Genomic DNA, 21,760 nt, shown 5'->3' on the forward strand with positions numbered 1-21,760 from the left:
TGAAAATTAGAGCCTGGTTCTATTGAAGGAGAATGGGCTTTAATAGAATAAGCTGGGTTTGAAATCCACCATCTGCTATATGATAGCCATATTACCTTGGAAAAATTAATTAAGTTATCTTCTCAGTTTAGTCTGCTACATGATACTTGATGTCTGGGACTTTTTGACATGGGATCTTCTGATGTGGCAACATTTTGATGAAATATAAACTATTTAACTATTAGTGCTTTTTTTGTACAATTAACGTGTGAAACAGTTCATTTGTAGCTTCTTTTGGATTATTGGTCAGTAAGGAAAATGAATTAGGTATTATATGTTAGAACACATGTAGCAGGGGTTGTATGTTACTTACATATTAGTTAGGGATTGTGTTGGTAAACAAAATAACAAGGCTTGGGATGGGAATTTATTTTTCTCTCAGGTAAAAGAAATTGAAAGGTAAGTGAATACAGGATAGTTGTAGCAGCTTAAGAAATTTAGATTCCTTCTAGCTTTCAGCTCTGCTATTCTCAAGGTGTGGCCCTCATCTTCATGCTTATGAACTGGCTACCAGAGCTCTGGACAACTTATTAGACTTAGGGGCAGAAGGACGAAAAAGGAGGGGAATAGCACAAAGGTGTGTGTCAGCTGAGTGAGTTACCCTCCCTTTTAAGGAGCCTTCTCGTAAGTCTCCACATAGCAGTTTGCACTTACAATGCATAGGACAGAACTGTGACACATGACTGCATACTTGACTACCAGGGCAAGGAGATGGTTTTTGGATTCTTTCTCCAGAAAGTGGGATTCATAGGGAAACTAGCACAATGTATAAAGGGTATTCTAAAGATTTGGGGAAACCACGAATAACAGATGACCCCTACATCATATTTGAGCACCTCAGAAAGGGCCTTGAGCAAAGTATTGGTTTATTGCTTAAAGTTCACTTTGTCTACATCTGAATTTTTATTATTTATTTATTTATTTATTTTGCTTAAAGTTACCATATCAGTTAGTAAATTGATCTGGCTACTTTACAAAATTGTGGTAAAGATTAGAGTCAAGTTTTGTAAAGTGCCCAGCATAATACCTAGTATCTAGTAGGCATCCAGTTAGTACCTGCTATTATCATTAAGACACAAAAAATAAACTTCTAAGTGGTCATATAGCCTCTATCTGCCTTAAAGTTTTAGCCCCTAAATAGACACTGGAGGAATGAACTAAGGATGTTTACTATATCTATCGCATGCCATACAAATCCCATAGGCAGCCTTTCAGCTAGCTGTTCTCACCTTTGCTCTATAGGTGGAAGAGTGAGGCTCTAAAGACTGCATAAACCAGCAGAGGGTAGTCTTGAGTAATTAGAGGGAAGCTGAGAATGATTCAGAACCATTCTGTAAGGAGACTGGTTTCAGAAATGACCAGCTTCCATACTATGACTTTTGCATCACTGTTCCCATGAAGATATTTAGCCATCTTTCTATGCTTTCATAAAGGTACACCAAATACACATTTGATCCCATCTTCATGTTAATATTGGGTCCAAATCAAATACCACTGTCATGGAACTTCTGAGATATAAAAAGAACTATTTCTGATGTGAAAAACTAGTAATAAACAGGAGTGAGAGGCTGGGGGGAAAGATTAACTGGGGAACTTATATGTATGTATGCATAGCCCATGGACACAGACGATAGTGTGGTAAAGGCCTGGGAGGGGTAGGTACATAGTGGATGGGGGACATCTGTAATACTTTAAACAATAAAGATAAATGTAAAATGTTTAAAAATTTAAAAACTAATAAAATAGAAGAAATTCATTGGGTCATCTTCACTTCTTGTAACAAAATGTCATAAATGCATGGGTGAAAATTAGAGCCTGGTTCTATTGAAGGAGAATGGGCTTTAATAGAATAAGCTGGGTTTGAAATCCACCATCTGCTATATGATAGCCATATTACCTTGGAAAAATTAATTAAGTTATCTTCTCAGTTTAGTCTGCTACATGATACTTGATGTCTGGGACTTTTTGACATGGGATCTTCTGATGTGGCAACATTTTGATGAAATATAAACTATTTAACTATTAGTGCTTTTTTTGTACAATTAACGTGTGAAACAGCTCATTTGTAGCTTCTTTTGGATTATTGATCAGTAAGGAATTAGAATTAGGTATTTTATGTTAGAACACATGTAGCAGGGGTTGTATGTTACTTACATATTAGTTAGGGATTTTGTTGGTAAACAAAATAACAAGGCTTGGGATGGGAATTTATTTTTCTCTCAGGTAAAAGAAATTGAAAGGTAAGTGAATACAGGATAGTTGTAGCAGCTTAAGAAATTTAGATTCCTTCTAGCTTTCAGCTCTGCTATTCTCAAGGTGTGGCCCTCATCTTCATGCTTATGAACTGGCTACCAGAGCTCTGGACAACTTATTAGACTTAGGGGCAGAAGGACGAAAAAGGAGGGGAATAGCACAAAGGTGTGTGTCAGCTGAGTGAGTTACCCTCCCTTTTAAGGAGCCTTCTCATAAGTCTCCACATAGCAGTTTGCACTTACAATGCATAGGACAGAACTGTGACACATGACTGCATACTTGACTACCAGGGCAAGGAGATGGTTTTTGGATTCTTTCTCCAGAAAGTGGGATTCATAGGGAAACTAGCACAATGTATAAAGGGTATTCTAAAGATTTGGGGAAACCACGAATAACAGATGACCCCTACATCATATTTGAGCACCTCAGAAAGGGCCTTGAGCAAAGTATTGGTTTATTGCTTAAAGTTCACTTGGTCTACATCTGAATGTTTATTATTTATTTATTTATTTTGCTTAAAGTTACCATATCAGTTAGTAAATTGATCTGGCTACTTTACAAAATTGTGGTAAAGATTAGAGTCAAGTTTTGTAAAGTGCCCAGCATAATACCTAGTATCTAGTAGGCATCCAGTTAGTACCTGCTATTATCATTAAGACACAAAAAATAAACTTCTAAGTCGTCATATAGCCTCTATCTGCCTTAAAGTTTTAGCCCCTAAATAGACACTGGAGGAATGAACTAAGGATGTTTACTATATCTATGGCATGCCATACAAATCCCATAGGCAGCCTTTCAGCTAGCTGTTCTCACCTTTGCTCTATAGGTGGAAGAGTGAGGCTCTAAAGACTGCATAAACCAGCAGAGGGTAGTCTTGAGTAATTAGAGGGAAGCTGAGAATGATTCAGAACCATTCTGTAAGGAGACTGGTTTCAGAAATGACCAGCTTCCATACTATGACTTTTGCATCACTGTTCCCATGAAGATATTTAGCCATCTTTCTATGCTTTCATAAAGGTACACCAAATACACATTTGATCCCATCTTCATGTTAATATTGGGTCCAAATCAAATACCACCACTGTCAAACTTCTGAGATATAAAAAAGTAATTGCTACCATTTCATTATTAAAATACTGAGTAATCAGAACCCTTAAGGTTCTGAATAATTTCCTTGTGCTGTCAGCTTCTAGATTACTTCAGCAGCCATTATTCTATACAATGCCATTTAGATACCTTTTTTCAACTGGCACATACAATATCACTAGTCTTTCTGTGAATGCTAGGATACAAAGAAAGATTAGTAATATTGTAACTAGAGTGACTGAAGAACTAAATTATATTTTACGTAATTTTAATTTATTCAAATGGAAAAAGCCATATTGGGCCAGTAGTTACCATATTGGACAACACAGATCTACACACTCCAAACTATAAGGAATGTTCTTATAAGCATTTTTTTTTAAAGAATCGACTCTAAAGACCGCATAAACCATCAGAGAGTAGTCTTGAGTAATTAGAGGGAAGCTGAGAATGATTCAAAACCATCCTGTACGTTTTAAAGTTTAATTGGTGAAAATAAAGTTTATTTTAGGATTATTCATTTTCTTTACCATAGTCTTCATATTCTTTTATAAACCAGTTTATAGAGGTATAATTTATATATGTTAAGTGCATTTTTAAATCTCCAATTTAATTTTGCAAAAGTGAGAGGGAATGTAATGGGAGTACAGATGAGTAAAAGAATACAGCCATCTCAGTATTGTGGTATTGAGAAAGGTTCTTCATGCCTCAAGTTACATATTGAAACTTTACCTCCCTTTACATTCCTCCCCTTAATAATATAATTGTTTTAATATTCCTCTACATTTAGAACCACGACATTGATATAATTTTTGCTTTTGACTCAGCCATCAAACATAATTTAGAAAACTCAAGAGAATCAAAGTATATTTACCCATATTTTTGCTTAACATGTTCTTAATATGGTGGTTTTTAACATGGTTTCTTTCTTTATTATTTCCTTTCTGTTTAGAGAACTTCCTTTCACCATTCTTATAGGGTAGGTCTGCTGGTAACAAATTTTCTTAGTTCTTCATGTAAGAGCTTTGATTTCTCCTTTATTCCTAAATATTTTCACTGGGTATAGAATTCTGGGTTGACAATTCTTTTATTTCAGCATCTGAAAAATATTAACTTTTCCTTCTGGCCTCCATGGTTTCTGATGGTAAATGTAATGTTATTTTAATTACTTTTCTCCATATGGGTAAGGTGTCATTTTTCTCTGGCCTGTTTCAAGATATTTTTCTTTAGTTTCAGGAATTTAATTATATGTCTTTCTTTGAATTACCCTATATACAGTTTACTCAGCTTTTTGAATCTGTGGGTTTATGTCTGCCAAATTTGGGATGTTTTTAGCTATTTTTCCCCCCAGTACTTTTAAGTCCTGCCGTCTTTCTCCTGCTGTCTCTTTCCAGGACTACAATGACACAAATGTTAGATCTTTATTATAGCTTCACAGGTCTGATGGAATTGTTTCAATTGACCCATGGAATTCCAACATATAAAGCACATAGGCGTCATATAGCCTCTATCTGCCTTAAAGTTTTAGCCCTTCTAATTTTAAATAGACACTGGAGGAATGAACTAAGGATGTTTACTGGTCATATAGCCTCTATCTGCCTTAAAGTTTTAGCCCCTAAATAGACACTGGAGGAATGAACTAAGGATGTTTACTATATCTATCGCATGCCATACAAATCCCATAGGCAGCCTTTCAGCTAGCTGTTCTCACCTTTGCTCTATAGGTGGAAGAGTGAGGCTCTAAAGACTGCATAAACCAGCAGAGGGTAGTCTTGAGTAATTAGAGGGAAGCTGAGAATGATTCAGAACCATTCTGTAAGGAGACTGGTTTCAGAAATGACCAGCTTCCATACTATGACTTTTGCATCACTGTTCCCATGAAGATATTTAGCCATCTTTCTATGCTTTCATAAAGGTACACCAAATACACATTTGATCCCATCTTCATGTTAATATTGGGTCCAAATCAAATACCACTGTCATGGAACTTCTGAGATATAAAAAGTAATTGCTACCATTTCATTATTAAAATACTGAGTAATCAGAACCCTTAAGGTTCTGAATAATTTCCTTGTGCTGTCAGCTTCTAGATTACTTCAGCAGCCATTATTCTATACAATGCCATTTAGATACCTTTTTTCAACTGGCACATACAATATCACTAGTCTTTCTGTGAATGCTAGGATACACAGAAAGATTAGTAATATTGTAACTAGAGTGACTGAAGAACTAAATTATATTTTACATAATTTTAATTTATTCAAATGGAAAAAGCCATATTGGGCCAGTAGTTACCATATTGGACAACACAGATCTACACACTCCAAACTATAAGGAATGTTCTTATAAGCATTTTTTTTTTTAAAGAATCGACTCTAAAGACTGCATAAACCATCAGAGAGTAGTCTTGAGTAATTAGAGGGAAGCTGAGACGATTCAAAACCATCCTGTATGTTTTAAAGTTTAATTGGTGAAAATAAAGTTTATTTTAGGATTATTCATTTTCTTTACCATAGTCTTCATATTCTTTTATAAACCAGTTTATAGAGGTATAATTTATATATGTTAAGTGCATTTTTAAATCTCCAATTTAATTTTGCAAAAGTGAGAGGGAATGTAATGGGAGTACAGATGAGTAAAAGAATACAACCATCTCAGTATTGTGGTATTGAGAAAGGTTCTTCATGCCTCAAGTTACATACTGAAACTTTACCTCCCTTTATATCCCTCCCCTTAATAATATAATTGTTTTAATATTCCTCTACATTTAGAACCACGACATTGATATAATTTTTGCTTTTGACTCAGCCATCAAACATAATTTAGAAAACTCAAGAGAATCAAAGTATATTTACCCATATTTTTGCTTAACATGTTCTTAATATGGTGGTTTTTAACATGGTTTCTTTCTTTATTATTTCCTTTCTGTTTAGAGAACTTCCTTTCACCATTCTTATAGGGTAGGTCTGCTGGTAACAAATTTTCTTAGTTCTTCATGTAAGAGCTTTGATTTCTCCTTTATTCCTAAATATTTTCACTGGGTATAGAATTCTGGGTTGACAATTCTTTTATTTCAGCATCTGAAAAATATTAACTTTTCCTTCTGGCCTCCATGGTTTCTGATGGTAAATGTAATGTTATTTTAATTACTTTTCTCCATATGGGTAAGGTGTCATTTTTCTCTGGCCTGTTTCAAGATATTTTTCTTTAGTTTCAGGAATTTAATTATATGTCTTTCTTTGAATTACCCTATATACAGTTTACTCAGCTTTTTGAATCTGTGGGTTTATGTCTGCCAAATTTGGGATGTTTTTAGCTATTTTTCCCCCCAGTACTTTTAAGTCCTGCCGTCTTTCTCCTGCTGTCTCTTTCCAGGACTACAATGACACAAATGTTAGATCTTTATTATAGCTTCACAGGTCTGATGGAATTGTTTCAATTGACCCAATGGAATTCCACATATAAAGCACATAGGAGATTTTTTTTTCCCCATTCTAGATTACCTAGAAGCCATAGAAATGACTTTTTATGTAATAATAAAGCTTAATTACAACACGATGAGGTTAGATTATTAGATATGATACTACCTATGCATATGACTTTTGGCTTTGTACAAGTTGAAATGCCAGAAATGACACACAAGTTGGCAGGATTCTATTCAGTTTTGCACAAATCAAAACTGAATAAGATTTTAGTGAGATACCATGCTAAAACCCCTACTTTGAGCTACTCTGTTGTACTTAGGAGTTTTATTATTACAAAACCATAAAAGCAACCTTTTTATGATAGTAGCTGGTGTTCTCTAGTTGGCTTAGTTGCACTACAAAAATTTCCCCACTTGTGCAAGAATTAGACAATGTGACAATGACAGAATTAAGTGGGAGTTCATATCAAATAATTATAAACAGGAAACATTTATTGGACACCTACTGTGCTGATACTTTTAAAGTTTCATTTTAAATACATATTAAGAATCAATGCAGTTGTACACTTTAAAAGGTGGAATTTTATAGTATTTGAATTATATCTAATAAAGATGGTGGTTTTGGGGGTTTTTTTATTGTTGTTAATCCTCACCTGGGTATATTTTTCCATTGATCTTTTAGAGAGAGTGGAAGAGAGAGGGAAAGACAGAAAGAAACATTGATGTGAAAGAAACAGATCGATTGGTTGCCTCCTGCATGCGCCCTGACCAGGGCTCAGGCCGGGGAGGAGCCTGCAACCAAGGTATATGCCAGTGATGGCGAACCTATGACACGCGTGTCAGAGGTGACACGCGGACTCATTTTTTTGGTTGATTTTTCTTTGTTAAATGGCATTTAAATATATAAAATAAATATCAAAAATATAAGTCTTTGTTTTACTATGGTTGCAAATATCAAAAAATTTCTATATGTGACACGGCACCAGAGTTAAGTTAGGGTTTTTCAAAATGCTGACATGCCGAGCTCAAAAGGTTCGCCATCACTGGTATATGTATGCCCTTGACTGGAATTGAACCTGGAACCCTTTGGTCCCCAAGCCAACGCTCAAGCCACTGAGCCAAACCGGCTAGGGCAATATGTTATTTTTAAAAGTATGTATAGTTTCTTTACTTTCTTTTCTGTTTCATTTTGTATGAAAAATCCCTCATTAAATTTAAGAATATAAACCTAACTTCAAATATCAATGTTTCTTTATTCATTTAATACTGTTTACATTTTGGAAGTATAAAAAAGGTGGATATACCATTAATAAAATTGAGCTGTACAATTTATGTCATGTCATGTTATTTGAAAAAGTTATATTGGCAATATGTTCAATAGCAATCTTTTTTTTTTTCCTTCTTTAGTTATGTTGGAGGCTTCTGCAGAGAACATTTTACAGCAGGACTTTTGCCATGCTATCAAAGTGGGAGTAAAATATACACAACAAATAATTCAGGGCATCCAGCAGTTGGTAAAAGAAATTGGTATTACCAAGAGGACACCTCAGAAGTTATTTACCCCTTCACCAGAGATTGTGACATACACTCATAAGTAAGAATATCTATGCAAAAGAAACTGTGAAAGCTCTGGTTGGGTGGCTCAATTGGTTGGAGCACTGTCCCATCCACCAGAAGGTTGAGGGTTCAGTTCCCAGTCAGGGCACATGCCTAAGTTTTGGGTTCAATCCCCAGTCAGGGTGCATATGAGAGGCAACCAATTAATGTTTTGCTTTCTCTCTCTCTCTCTAAAAATTAATGAATATATCCTCAGGTGAGGATTTTTTAAAAAGAAACAAATTGTCACCAGATTTAATTTCCTCTCAGAAAAATACTTCACATGGAAGCACTGTCCATGTATTTCTCAAGTAGCAAGTTTCGGGTTCAATCCCCAGTCAGGGTGCATATGACAGGCAACCAATTAATGTTTTGCTTTCTCTCTCTCTCTCTAAAAATTAATGAATGTATCCTCAGGTGAGGATTTTTTAAAAAGAAACAAATTGTCACCAGATTTAATTTCCTCTCAGAAAAATACTTCACATGGAAGCACTGTCCATGTATTTCTCAAGTAGCACCCTTCTAGTTTTGTTTGTTTGTTTTGTTAATTCTCACCTGAATATATTATTTTTTTCCACTGATTTTTAGTGGAAGGGTGGGAAGGAGGGTGAAAGAGAGAGAAACATTGATGTGAGTGAGACACAGCAATTGGTTGCCTTCCACACATGCCCAACCGGAGCCCGGATCAAATTTGCAACCCAGTATGTGCCCTTGATCAAACCTGCAACCCTTTGGTGCTGGGCCGATTCTAACCATTGAGCAACACTGGTCAGGGCAGCACCCTTAAAAGTCATTGCATAAATGTCAATCTAATGCTTTAAAAAGGATAAACCCACATACCTCTTCAGTGGCCTAAGTGTGAATTTTAAATGAAAGGGGAGTGAATTTATTGGTCAAGATTCAAATAATTCCCATATCCGTGTCAAGGAAAAAGAGAATACAGCATAAGGTATTTGAGTAAGGAAACTGTTGAGGTTCTCAAAAAGAAATCAGGTATAACCACACTATATGGCAGTGCTTAGAACAATGCCTGCACATAGGCAGGCACTTAGTAAATATGAATGAATCGCCAGAAAAGTATTTTACTTATTTAAAATAAATTGAAAAAGTTAATATTTCCCTTAGTATCAGCCAGATTAAAGAGTATATAAACTGTCCCCAATAAAAGAGTTGTCTGCAATAACAGCCTGAATGGAGAGAAGAGAAAAAAAGCAAGAGGTTAAAAAAGAGAGAGTATAAAAAAAATCTAATACCATGTGTGATTCCCTTGAGAGGTAAGGAGAAAGAAATTTGTATTCTGTATTGTATTATAAGTAGCAAACAGATTAGCAGTGTTAAAGAGCAATAAATACATTTTTAAATTCTTTATGCAATGTTTAAATATTTTAGCTCATTAAATATTTCAGTTTTGTAATAGACACTGCCTTGTGTTTCCAAATATTATGCTGATGTTTATCTTGTCTTAAAATAGACTTGCCATGGAAAGACTCTACGCAGTTTTTACAGATTATGAACATGATAAAGTAGGTATACATGGATTTTGTCTTAAGTAATTGTCCTGGGAATTCTTTTTGTCATAACTCACATAAATTGTAAATGAATGTCAGTCCTATTTTTATTAAAAAGATGTCTAAACAGAAAGCTAAATAACAGCCTAGCTATTTGCTTCTCTGTTCTCCTTTTGTTCATTAATACAAGCTATAGGGACGTGTAAGTATATTTGAATGTATTTATGCACCGGTAATATTTCTTATAAATCAATAAACAGTTCTAATCTTTTAAAGAATTCTACCATTAGAGAAATCTAAGTAGTTACAATGTGTTAATTGTAAAATAATTTTAAAATAGAAATGTTGAACATTGCTATGTATTTATAAGAACTGAACCTCAACTTTCTTTTAGATTTCCAGAGATGAAGCTGTTAACAAGATAAGATTAGATACAGAGGAACAACTAAAAGGTATTCTTTTTTTTTTTTTAAGGTATTTAAAGGAATAGATTTTTAAATTTTTGGATGTGAAACCTTGAAGAAATCAGTTATTCTTATTGCTCCTTAGTTTTACCTTTAGGAAATTTGTGATAATGATACATCCCAATGTTACTGTTAAATTCTATGATTGTTCTCAGCACTGCACCTGACACAGTGGGCACCAATAAATGTTGAATGTGAAATATTCCTGATCTTTTCTGGATCAAATTATTATACTCTAAGATGAGTATCCTTGTATCCTGTCAAGGATACCTGAAAACCTGGAAAATGTTCTTTAAAATTCTAGAGTTCTTAATCTGTGAAACTGTAATACTAATAATATCTGGTTTATGAGGATTAAATGAGTGAATCATTTACATCTGTGCCTGGCATATAGCAAGGGTTCAATATATGTTAACTGATGCTGTTATTAATATCATATGGAATGGTGAAATTTACATTTTAGAGAATTTAGCTCTCTAGAAATTAAGCAAAGGGTTTTATTATATAATATCAATCACACAAGCTGAATATATAACAAACATGACATATAGTTCTTATTAATTTTTTCTGCTAATCAAATGACCTGTCATCTAGTTATCTATATATATAAAAGCCTAATATGCAAATTGTCCCCTCGGGAGTTCAACCGGGAGACTGGGAGTTCGATCTCTCACTATGACATATGCTGACCACCAGGGGGCGGCGCAGAACGAAGGAAGGCCCCAGAGCCAGCAGCGTAAGGGAGGCCCCAGCCGGCAGCCAGAAGGCCTCAATCGGCCCTGATCACTGGCCAGGCCTAGGGACCCTACCCATGCACAAATTTCATGCACTGGACCTCTAGTTTTAAAATAAAACTGCTGTTAGCATTGATATTAAGGCCATTACCCTTGAAAAGGTTTGGTCTTCTCTCACTATGTTTCATCCTATTAAGAATGAAAGTTGTGTCCAGCTGGTGTGGCTCAATGGTTGAGCATCGACCTATGAACCAGGAGGTCACAGTTTGATTCCCAGTCAGGGCACATACCTGGGTTGCAGGCTCAATCCCCAGTGGAGGGGGAGGTTGCTTTTTCTCTCTTCATTCATGTTTCTATCTCTCTGTCCCTCTCCCTTTCTTTCTGAAATCAATAAAAGTATATTTTTTAAAAAGAATGAGAAGTTGTTTAATACCTATTACCTTATTTAAAAAGATAAGTTATTTTGTGTTTGTATTATACATAGTAGAATATCTTCATGACTCTGGGTTCATAGGATAATATTTTAAATGCTTTGTTAGTAATTATTTTCCTCTCCAAGTGCAACCCAGTTAAAGCATAAAAGTTCATATTAAAGTATAATACTTAAAATCATTCTTGCTTGACAAAGATACAATACTTAATATATATCTTTCTGTGACTATTTTTTATGTTCCAGTTACTTTAAATTTATATTTCTAAATCAAGTGCTTGAGATAATAGTGCTTAAAGCTTGACATAAATCAATTGATAAAGTAAAGTAGCTTAACATTTAAAAGCATAAGCCTAGCCCTAACCAGTTTGGCTCAGTGGATAGAGCATCGGCCTGTGGACTGAAAGGTCCCAGGTTCGATTCCAGTCAAGGGCATGTACCTTGGTTGCAGGCACATCCCCAGCAGGGGGTGTGCAGGAGGCAGCTGATCCATGTTTCTCTTTCATCGATGTTTCTAACTCTCTATCCCTCTCTCTTCCTCTCTGTAAAAAAATCAATAAAATATATTAAGTAAATAAATAAAAGCACAAGCCTAGTCCTGGCTGGGTAGCCCAGTGGGTTAGAGTGTTGTCCCACAATGCCAAGGTTGTGGGTTCAATATCCAGTCAGGGCACATGTAAGAATTAACCAATGAATGCATAAATAAGTGGAACAACAAATCAATATTTTTCTCTCACTCTCCCTTCTTCTAAGATAAATGAGTAAAAATTTCTAAAAAAATAACTAAATAAAAGTATAAGCCTAGGGAGACAAATCTATATTCAGATCATAGCTGTGTCTGTTACTACTTATCTCAGGCAATCTATACCACCTCTTTAGGCCTGCTTTGTTTTCTTCTGTAGAATGGAGATAATAATAGAATTTACCTCCTTAAGTTCTTATAAAGATTAAAGACATTAAAAAAAAAAAGTACGGGGGTCATGAAAGAACTTGGTAAATGTTAGGGATTTGTAATATACAAAGAAAATTATTCCTCTATTTGCAGACTAAGATAAAAGTTCCTCAGGCAAAACAGTGAAGGTGACTGCTCTTAAAGGTGTCATTTAGACTTTTTCATAATACAGTAGGCTGGATTTGTCAGGTAACATAATGCAATAGAGAGCTGATTTCAAAGCACTATTCTGGTACAAAGCAAACTAAGTTCCCAATAATAGTACATTTGAGGTATAATACTTGTGTGTCTCCTATTTGAGAACATTTGATTTATCTACTTCGTTAACCTGAGGACTAAATGTTCAGAGTTAACTCCCTTGGTTTACTTCCATAGCTAATTGATTTGATACTGTGAACTTACAAGAAATCCTATCTTCCAAAAAAAGAAAACCTTTGTTTTGTTTTTCTTTCTTGTATAGAAAAATTTCCAGAGGCTGATTCATATGAAATAATAGAATCGTTCAATGTTGTTGCAAAAGAGGTTTTTAGAAGTATTATTTTGAATGAATATAAAAGGTAAATATATCATTTTTTAATGGAATTGAAGCATGCACTGTCTCTGCAAGTTGCCTTGAAAATGGCAGCTTTCTCAAAGCAAGGAGCTGTTCTTTAAGTAAACAGGAGAGAATTATCGTATTTATTTTATAATTGGGTACCTGTTGAAGGGTGTGTGAATTTTGTGGATGTGTTTGACTATCTCTCTGTGGGCCTTGTGCATAGAGCAGTGCTTTACAGCCCTGACTGCATGTAACAATTACTTGCAGAGCTTTTTAACATACAGGTGTACGGGTAACAACCCCCAAGATTCTGATTCAGTGGGTCCTAGGGTGAGGCCCAAGTAAAGTTCTTAAAGTTCTACAGATGATTATGATATGCAGCTGGGGTTGAGACCTTCCTGATAGGGATAAAGTAATATATTATTTTTCTGTTTTCCAACACGGCCTTATACACTTATTTTCTTTATTGCTATAGGTGTGATGGTCGGGATTTGACTTCACTCAGAAATATAAATTGTGAGGTAGATATGTTTAAAATTCTTCATGGATCAGCATTATTTCAAAGGGGACAAACACAGGTAATATATGTAAAAAGCTATAATTATTTGCTGCATCAGGATTGCTTAATTAGATCTAATAGAGGTACATTATGTGGATGCTGTAAGTTTTTATCATATGGAATGTACTAATCAGATTAATATCTATTTTAATTTCTTAAAAGCTTTTTTGAGGTACATATAATTGAGATACATTATGTGGATGCTGTAAGTTTTTATCATGGAATGTACTAATCAGATTAATATCTAATTTTTTTTAAATTTCTTAAAAGCTTTTTTGAGGTACATATAATTGAGTCGCTCAGATTCCTTAGTTTATGGGATATTGTCTATTCAAGATCCTCAGTTTATTTTCTCCATTTAGTATGTACCTCAGTCTATTCTTTTCCCTTACATAGGCACCCATTCTCTTGTATTTAACATGTATGTGTATCTGTTGTTTTGTGTATATTATGCTTTGTACCTCCTTTTTCTTCTATTAATCCCTAATTTAACTTTGCCAATCTAATGGGTACAAAGTGGTGTATCATTGTTTTCATTTGTGTTGCCCTAATTATGAGTGAGATATTCTATAATAATAAAAGCATAATATGCAAATTGACTGATCGGCTGAACAGCAGAACGACCATCTGGATGACCATGCTATGACACGCACTGGTGCTAGGCCAGATTGGTCGGGAGGCCCCACCATTGCCCCACGAGTGCCCCGCAGAGGGAGGCCCAGGCCACCAGCCGGTGGGGCCTCCGTGATCACCCCTAAGAGGGAGGCCCAGGCCACCCTCTGCAGGGCAATCAATCAGGGGGCTCCATGATCAATCGCCCCGCAGAGGGAGGCCCAGGCTACCCGGCCAGCGGCGCTGCAAGAGGGCATAGCCGGGCTGAGGGACATCCCCCAAGAACCCCCCTTTGCTCCCAAGTGCACAAATTTCATGCACTTGGCCTCTAGTCTTTATGTAATAGCCAGTCACTGTATAAACCATACCCTGGGGGGCTGTACACCTCTAGGACCCTATTTTCACATAGTGTCCCTGGAGCTGTGTGCAAAGTGGTAGCACTGGTTCAGGTTTGCTCTTTTTTGGTTTATCTGTTCATATTCTTTGGGCAATTTTTTTCAGTATGGTTAACTGTCTTTTTTCTGCTATTTTTCAGTGATTTCTTAAGTGTTTCATAAGTTACTCCTTTCAGTAACCAGAATTTGTATGTATTATCTCCCTCTTTCTCATATGCCTTTTAACTTTGTGGTAGCCTACTATATGTCTACTACTGTATGTCTACAATGAACCTGAAATCTTTTTTTTTTTTTTAAATATATTTTATTGATTTTTTACAGAGAGGAAAGGAGAGAGATAGAGAGATCGAACCTGGGACCTTTCAGTCCGCAGGCCGACGCTCTATCCACTGAGCCAAACCGGTTTCGGCTGAAATCTTTAGTTTTGATGTAATTAATCCTTCCCTGTTCAACTTTTGTGGTTTGTGTTTTTCAAGTCATATTTAGGAATTTCTTTCCTTACCCCAAAGTCACAAAAATATGCACTTACTTTCTTGTCTATTAATGTTATAGTTTTAGCTTTCAAATTTAGACCATAAATCTATCTTGGAGTTTATTCCTGCACATGGTGCAAGGTGGAAACCTCCAGAATGAGCCAATTTTACAAAATTGTTTTTTAGTATTTCATTTTTTTCCCATTGATTTGCAATGTCACCTTATTTTCAAAGTTTACAAATACATTTTGAAATATATCCTCCATTTTTCTATGCGTTTCCTGGCCCATTTTCAAATTGTTTTAATTATCATCTTAGTATATCTTAATATATGAAAAGCAAATCCTTGTTTATTCTCCCCTCTCCTTCGATTATTGTCTTAGGTATTATGTTACATTTGTGCCTTCATTTGAATTTTACTATTATATCAAGTTCTGAAAAATATTTAGATTTAAATTTCACTGAATTTATGAATTCATTTGAGAAATGATATTTTTACAATTTAAATCACAGTCTTTACAATGAATATAGTCTACCTCACTTTTGAGTCAGGTTTTTTATGCCTCTTAATAAAGTTTTTAAAATAACTCCATTAGGATATTACACATACTTTTGCTAACCGTTCTGACACTCTCTGCCTTTTAATTGGAATGTTTAGTCCATTAATGTTCAGTTTAAGTAGTGATGTGATTGAACTTAAGTCTGTCATTTCATTATTAGTTTTGTTTGGCCTCTCTGTTTTTGTTTTTCTGTTCTTTCTGACTTCTTTTTGGATTAATCAAGTATTTTTTTTAATTTCATTTTAATTTGTCTATTTGCATTTTAGCTATACCTCTGCATTTTTCAATGGTTACCATAGAGATTACAATATACAACTTTAACTTTTCAGTCTTTCTAGAGTTAATTTTGTACCACTTCACATAAAATGAGGAAGTTTGCAACCATTTAGGTCTATTTATCCCTTCTTCCATTCTTTATACTGTAGTTGGCTTATGAGCTACATCTACATGTTATAAACTCCACAAGGCTATGTTAAAACTTTTATTTTAGTCATGTATTTTAAAGAAGGTAAGAGGGAAAGATTTTTTTTATATATATTGACCCATATATTTACCATTTCTAATACTTATTTCTTCCTGAAGATCCATGTTTACAACTAGTCCTCCGTTAGTATTGTCCTGTGGGTTTTCTGACAATTCAAATAAATTTATTTGCAATGTCTTTATTTTGCATTTAAACACAAAGAATCTTTTTGCTGGATATAGATTTTGTGTTTTGGAGTGGTGGGTTTTTTTGGGGGGATTGTTTGTCTGTTTGTTTGTTTGTTTGTTTGTTTTGCACATAAAAATGTTCCAGTGGAGTTTTCCCCTCCATTTTCAGCTGATAAAAAGTTGGGACTCATTCAAATCATTGTTCGTTGTACATTATTGTTTTCTTCTGGGTGCTTTCAGGATATTGTCTTTGGTTTTCAGCAGTATGACTGTGAACAGTGTGGTTTTCTTTGTATTTATCCTGCTAACAGTTTCCTGAGCTTGAACCTATAAATTTGTCTTTCATTTAACTTGAGAAATTTCAGCCATAATTTCTTCAAATATTTTTTGGTATCTCACTCTCTTTTCTCTCCTTCTGGGATTGCAAGTACATCTGTTAGTCCTCTTGAAATTGTCCCACAGGTCCCTGAGACTATGTTCTCCCTCCATTCCTTCTATTCTTTAGATTGGGCAATTTCTATTTATCTGTCTTCTTGTTCACTGACTCTTGTTATCTCCTTTCATTTATGAGATAACATATTTTTCAGTTTTAGAATTTCCATTTGGGTTTTTTTTATGTCCTTGAATATAATAGCTATTGAAAGTCCTTGTCTGTTAATCTAACATCTGAATTAGCTCAGGGTTAATCTCTATTCATTGTCTTTTTCTCTTGAGGATGGGTCCCATTGCCTATTTTTTTGTAGGTTGTATCCTGAATGTTTTGAATGATATATTGTAGTCTCTGGATTATGTTAAATCCCTTCAAAGAAGATTAATTTTTTTTAATGCAGTTTTATTGGCTGGACCTTCATTGAGGCTTTCTTTATGGTCAGGTTTTATGAATATTCCTTCCTCCTCCCCTAGCACTTCTAGTACAGTGCTTTACATATGTAGTCTATGTGATATTAGACCTTCGGGTTATTGATGATTATTGTATTAAGTACCATGTGTAGATTTGTATAGATTATACTTATCCCATTTCTGTAAGAGCTAATTGGGTTCTTCAGATATTTCTCATTTTCATCTTTGCTGCTAGTAAACTAAAGCCTGACAAATTTTGTTTCTTCTTTAGGTGTTTTGTACTGTCACATTTGATTCATTAGAATCCAGTATTAAGTCGGACCGAATTATGACAGCTATGAAGTAAGTTATGTTTTTAGGTTATGATGTCCCCATGTATAATTGAAGCTCATGTGGTATATTATTATTCATTATTACTTTTTAAGACCTGTACTCTCTACTTTTTTCTATTTACATAATTGTAATTTCAAGGGACTTTTTATATTATCTAACTCATTGGTCAAAACAAATATTGGTAAAGAATTTAATTCTTTAATATGGGTACATTTAGTTTATTCTCTGTCTCTAGAACCATTCCTCAGGACAGATTTCCGAGTTAATCTTGAATGGATAGATTTTTCTGTTACGAAGAAGAGAGCAAGTAAAAAGCAGGAATCCAGTTGCTGAATGAATATGATGGCTGTTACTAAATGATAAAATCTTGTCTAATCCCAAGGCACATTTGAATTTGTGTTCAGAAATACTTGGCTCTCTTCTGTTCCTAAAACATCAGCAATAAAATCCTGTTGGTCAATTTCATATGATAAGAATCTATATTACAGTCCCCGCTAGCATTACTGCATCAATGTCCTAGGACTCATGGCCACCATAGCTCTTTCTTTTCTCAGTGCCTAACAGGGTTGCTTCCCTTTCCCTGGTTAAGGGTTTTGAAAGACTACAGGACTGCCTCCCTCTTCCTACTGCCCAACTGATGAGGATAATCCCCTGTATCTTCATGATAGCATCACTAATTGTTTTTCATGTATCTAATAAAATTGACAGTGAAGCTGTTTGTATAAGATTGTAATGTTCATCATAATCATAATCCTTTGGAGGAGCTCTTATACTTTGTATTATAAATTCTCATCTGGGCCAAAACTTGGTTGCCCTGCTCTTCTTCACACTGACTCTTTTTTTAAGGAGCCAACACAGCTTCAAACCCTGAAAAGATCTTTGCCTGTCAGATCTTCTGATTGCTCTCAGCTATATCATTTCAGTTACTGATCTTCAATTCACATTTGACTGGGAGAAAGATCCTTAGACTTAACTAATGAGTTTATAACATTTATGATTCTCCCAGTAGTTAATACTTTAAAAGATGGTTTTAGTATTCAAATCTGGATATTTAAGTGCAAAACTGTCTTCCTAAATCTGTGCAGAATTCAATCATTAGCCCCAGAAAAAATACTGTCTCTGACATCCTTCTAATTCTCCTCGTTTTCAGTTTCAGACCAACTCTCTAATACCCAATTGTGTTGTTTTTTTAAATCCCTTTTAATTGTTTATTGAAATAAATTTGTATCTGTATAATGGTTTGAATATTATGCTTTTTGTTTGTAGTGGAGTAAAAGATAAAAATTTCATGCTGCACTATGAGGTAAGGTGAATTTTTTATTATTAAAATATTTTATGAAAAATGTTTAGGATACAGCAAAGTTGAAAGACTTTTACAATGAATATCTGTATACCCACTACCTAGGTTCTACCATTTACATTTTACTATGCTAGTTTTATCATATATCTGTTAAGGTGGATTTGGGGACTTTTACTTTATTGCATACAGAAGGGATTTAGAAAGATAAGTAGTAGTTTTCCAATCAGCAACTTCTGTTCTGAGTCATACATTAAAGTATAGTAGGCAATATTGTTTTAGTCAAGAAAGAGTTGTACTTATTCACATGTGTCAAACAACAATCGGGCTTTTCAAATACCTCAACTGGCAAATTACCTTCTCTCTTATACTTCATTTATATGTTCATATTTTTACTCAGTTGATTAGCAGTCAAAGAACTGATGTATTTAATATTAAAGCACTTTGTATGAACTTATTACATATAATTGAGTTTGTGATTGACTTTATTCACAACTTATTGTAAAGGACCAGACATGACATATAATGCTTTAATTTTATTATTCAAAGCATAGACACTGGAAGGCTATTGTAAAACAGCAAGTCACTTCACCTTTGAGTGACTGTTGTTGGCTTCCCCAAATCCCAATATCTCAATTTTGGTGAACCTATTATAATTAATAGAGAACAGTTCATGTAATATGTGCTAGAAAATATCCATAAACCTGGTGACTTTCACAAATCAGGTGTCCCTTATAAATGTCCTCTTGTGGATATACCCAAGTGCTATAGAAGCACATCCTCTGTCATGAGCTAAAGAGCACATAGCAATCTTTTTTAAAAGGGCAGCTCTGAAATGTGTAGCTCTAGCTGATATTGGGAAAGAGGTAGGGGAGGGCGTAGGACAAAACTATGGGCTATGTTGTATCATCACATTTTTTTAAATAGTTTTATTGTAAAGTAAAATACAGGTAATGAAAACCATGTAAAACGACATATGGTTTAATGAGTTTTTATAAGGCAGGCACTCATGTAACCTCCACCCAAATCAGAAAATAGAATGTTACCATTCCACATTTTTCATCCCAGTCTCAACACCCTTTTCCCCCTAAAAGTAACTACTCTCCTGAGTTTTCTATAATCACTGCCTTGTGTTTTTAGTGTACATCCCTAGCTACTATAGTTTAGTCTTGCCCATTTAAAAATTTTGGTATTTCAAGTCTCTTTTAACCCACAGATTTCTTCTTCATTACATTCATTTCTTTATAATCTGTCTGAGGCCTCAGAGCCATTTGAACTATAGAATTCACCAGTCAGGGTGGTGCTGCACTCATGGTGCAGTTCAGGACGTTCCTCTGTCCTCCTATCTCCTGCAAATTGACTGCTAAAGCCAGAACTTAATCAGATTCCTTTAATTCATCACTCCTTAAAAATATTTTGTTTCGAAAAACCGGAATTCCAGATTTTTATGGTTAATTTCCCAATTTTTTAAATTATCACAACTAATTCATATCCCTTAAGACAACATAATCCTATATAATAAAAGGGTAATATGCAAATCGACCAAACGGTGGAAAACTGGTCGCTATGATGCGCACTGTCCACCAGGGGACAGATGCTCAACACAGGAGCAGGCCCCTGGTTGTCAGTTCACTCCCGAGCTCCACTCAGCCAGCAGCCGGGCTGACAGCTGGTGAGCGCAGCAATGGTGGTGGGAGCCTCTCCCACCTCTGCAGCAGCGCTAAGGATATCTGACTGATGGCTTAGGCCTGCTCCCCATGAGCCGTCATTCGGACGTCCCCCAATGGCTCCCAGACTGCGAAAGGGCGCAGGCCGGGCTGAGGGACTCTTCCCCCCCCCACCCAAGTGCACAAATGTCATACACCGGGCCTCTAGTAATCAAATAAAAGTTTACAACCTCTGTCTAAAGTAAAACCCTTACTGGAAAAAATCTGTTTCCCCCAGTGTGGATTTTTTTTTTTTTAATCTGGCCTTGTTTTGGGTTTTTTTTTTTTCATATTATAAAAATATATTTTGCCCTGACCATTGTGGCTCAGTTGGAGTATTGTCTGATAGACCAAAGGGTCACATATTCGTTTTCTGCTTGGGGCACATACATGAGTTGCAGTCAGATCCCAGCTGGGCGAGTACAGGAGGGAGGCAACCTTTGTTTCTCTTACAGCAGTGTTTCTTTTCTCTTTCCTCTCTCCCTCTTCCTTCCTCTCTCTATAAAAATAATAAGAAAACATATTCTCAGGTGAAAAAATATATACTTGTTATTGTTAATAATTTAAATTTATGGTATAAATTTCTATAACTATTCACTTCCCACCTGATTCACAATACACTAGAAATACCTGCCTTTAGCAATATAGTGTATATATGGATGTCCAGACATTTTCTGTGTGTGTGTATGTATCTATATTCTTTTTTTATTTTAACGAATTGGAATTCTACAGTTTTTTAACTTGTTTTATTATTTTGGTAATATATCTTGGATATCTTTCCATGTCAGTCATATATGTATGTGGGTTTGTTTTGTTTTGTTTTTAAGTTTCCTCCTTATGCAACAAATGAAATTGGCAAAGTCACTGGTATAAATAGAAGAGAACTTGGGCATGGTGAGTACAAATTTGTAAACTTATATGGTATTCTTACAGAGACATTTTTTTTGCTCATTATTTTTTTTTATTTATTTTTTTAATTAAATCTTTATTGTTCAGATTATTACAATTGTTCCTCTTTTTTCCCCCCATAGCTCCCCTCCACCCGGTTCCTACCCCACCCACACCCCCCTCACCCCTTTCCCCCCTGAGAAGTCTGTCCACTCCCTTTCTATGCCCCTAATTCTGATACATTCACCGGTTTATTCTGTTCATCAGATTATTTATTCACTTGTTTTTTAGATTCACTTGTTGATAGATGTGTATTTGTTGTTCATAATTTGTATCTTTACCTTTTTCTTCTTCCTATTAAAGGATACCTTTCAGCATTTCTTCATATAATACTGGTTTGGTGGTGATGAACTCCTTTAGCTTTT

The 21,760-nt window shown here is 35.1% G+C and overlaps 1 protein-coding gene and 1 long non-coding RNA gene across 3 annotated transcripts in view; one reads left to right on the forward strand and one right to left on the reverse strand.

Annotated features, from left to right (window-relative positions):
* PNPT1 (polyribonucleotide nucleotidyltransferase 1) overlaps window positions 1–21,760 on the forward strand; it is a 47,579-nt gene that overhangs the window by 11,413 nt on the left and 14,406 nt on the right. For both annotated transcript variants that reach the window (XM_005884594.2, XM_005884595.2), the window contains exons 9-16: window positions 8,207–8,393; window positions 9,867–9,918; window positions 10,298–10,355; window positions 12,944–13,040; window positions 13,497–13,599; window positions 17,383–17,453; window positions 18,711–18,747; window positions 21,275–21,341. In XM_005884594.2, coding sequence (XP_005884656.1) covers window positions 8,207–8,393; window positions 9,867–9,918; window positions 10,298–10,355; window positions 12,944–13,040; window positions 13,497–13,599; window positions 17,383–17,453; window positions 18,711–18,747; window positions 21,275–21,341 — 672 coding nt within the window. The remainder of the gene's footprint in view (window positions 1–8,206; window positions 8,394–9,866; window positions 9,919–10,297; window positions 10,356–12,943; window positions 13,041–13,496; window positions 13,600–17,382; window positions 17,454–18,710; window positions 18,748–21,274; window positions 21,342–21,760) is intronic.
* LOC102264017 overlaps window positions 1–21,760 on the reverse strand; it is a 54,508-nt gene that overhangs the window by 11,238 nt on the left and 21,510 nt on the right. The window lies entirely within an intron of this gene.

This window comes from Myotis brandtii, unplaced genomic scaffold, assembly GCF_000412655.1.
Source record: "Myotis brandtii unplaced genomic scaffold, ASM41265v1 scaffold84, whole genome shotgun sequence".
In the NCBI taxonomy this organism is placed as follows: Eukaryota; Metazoa; Chordata; class Mammalia; order Chiroptera; family Vespertilionidae; genus Myotis; species Myotis brandtii.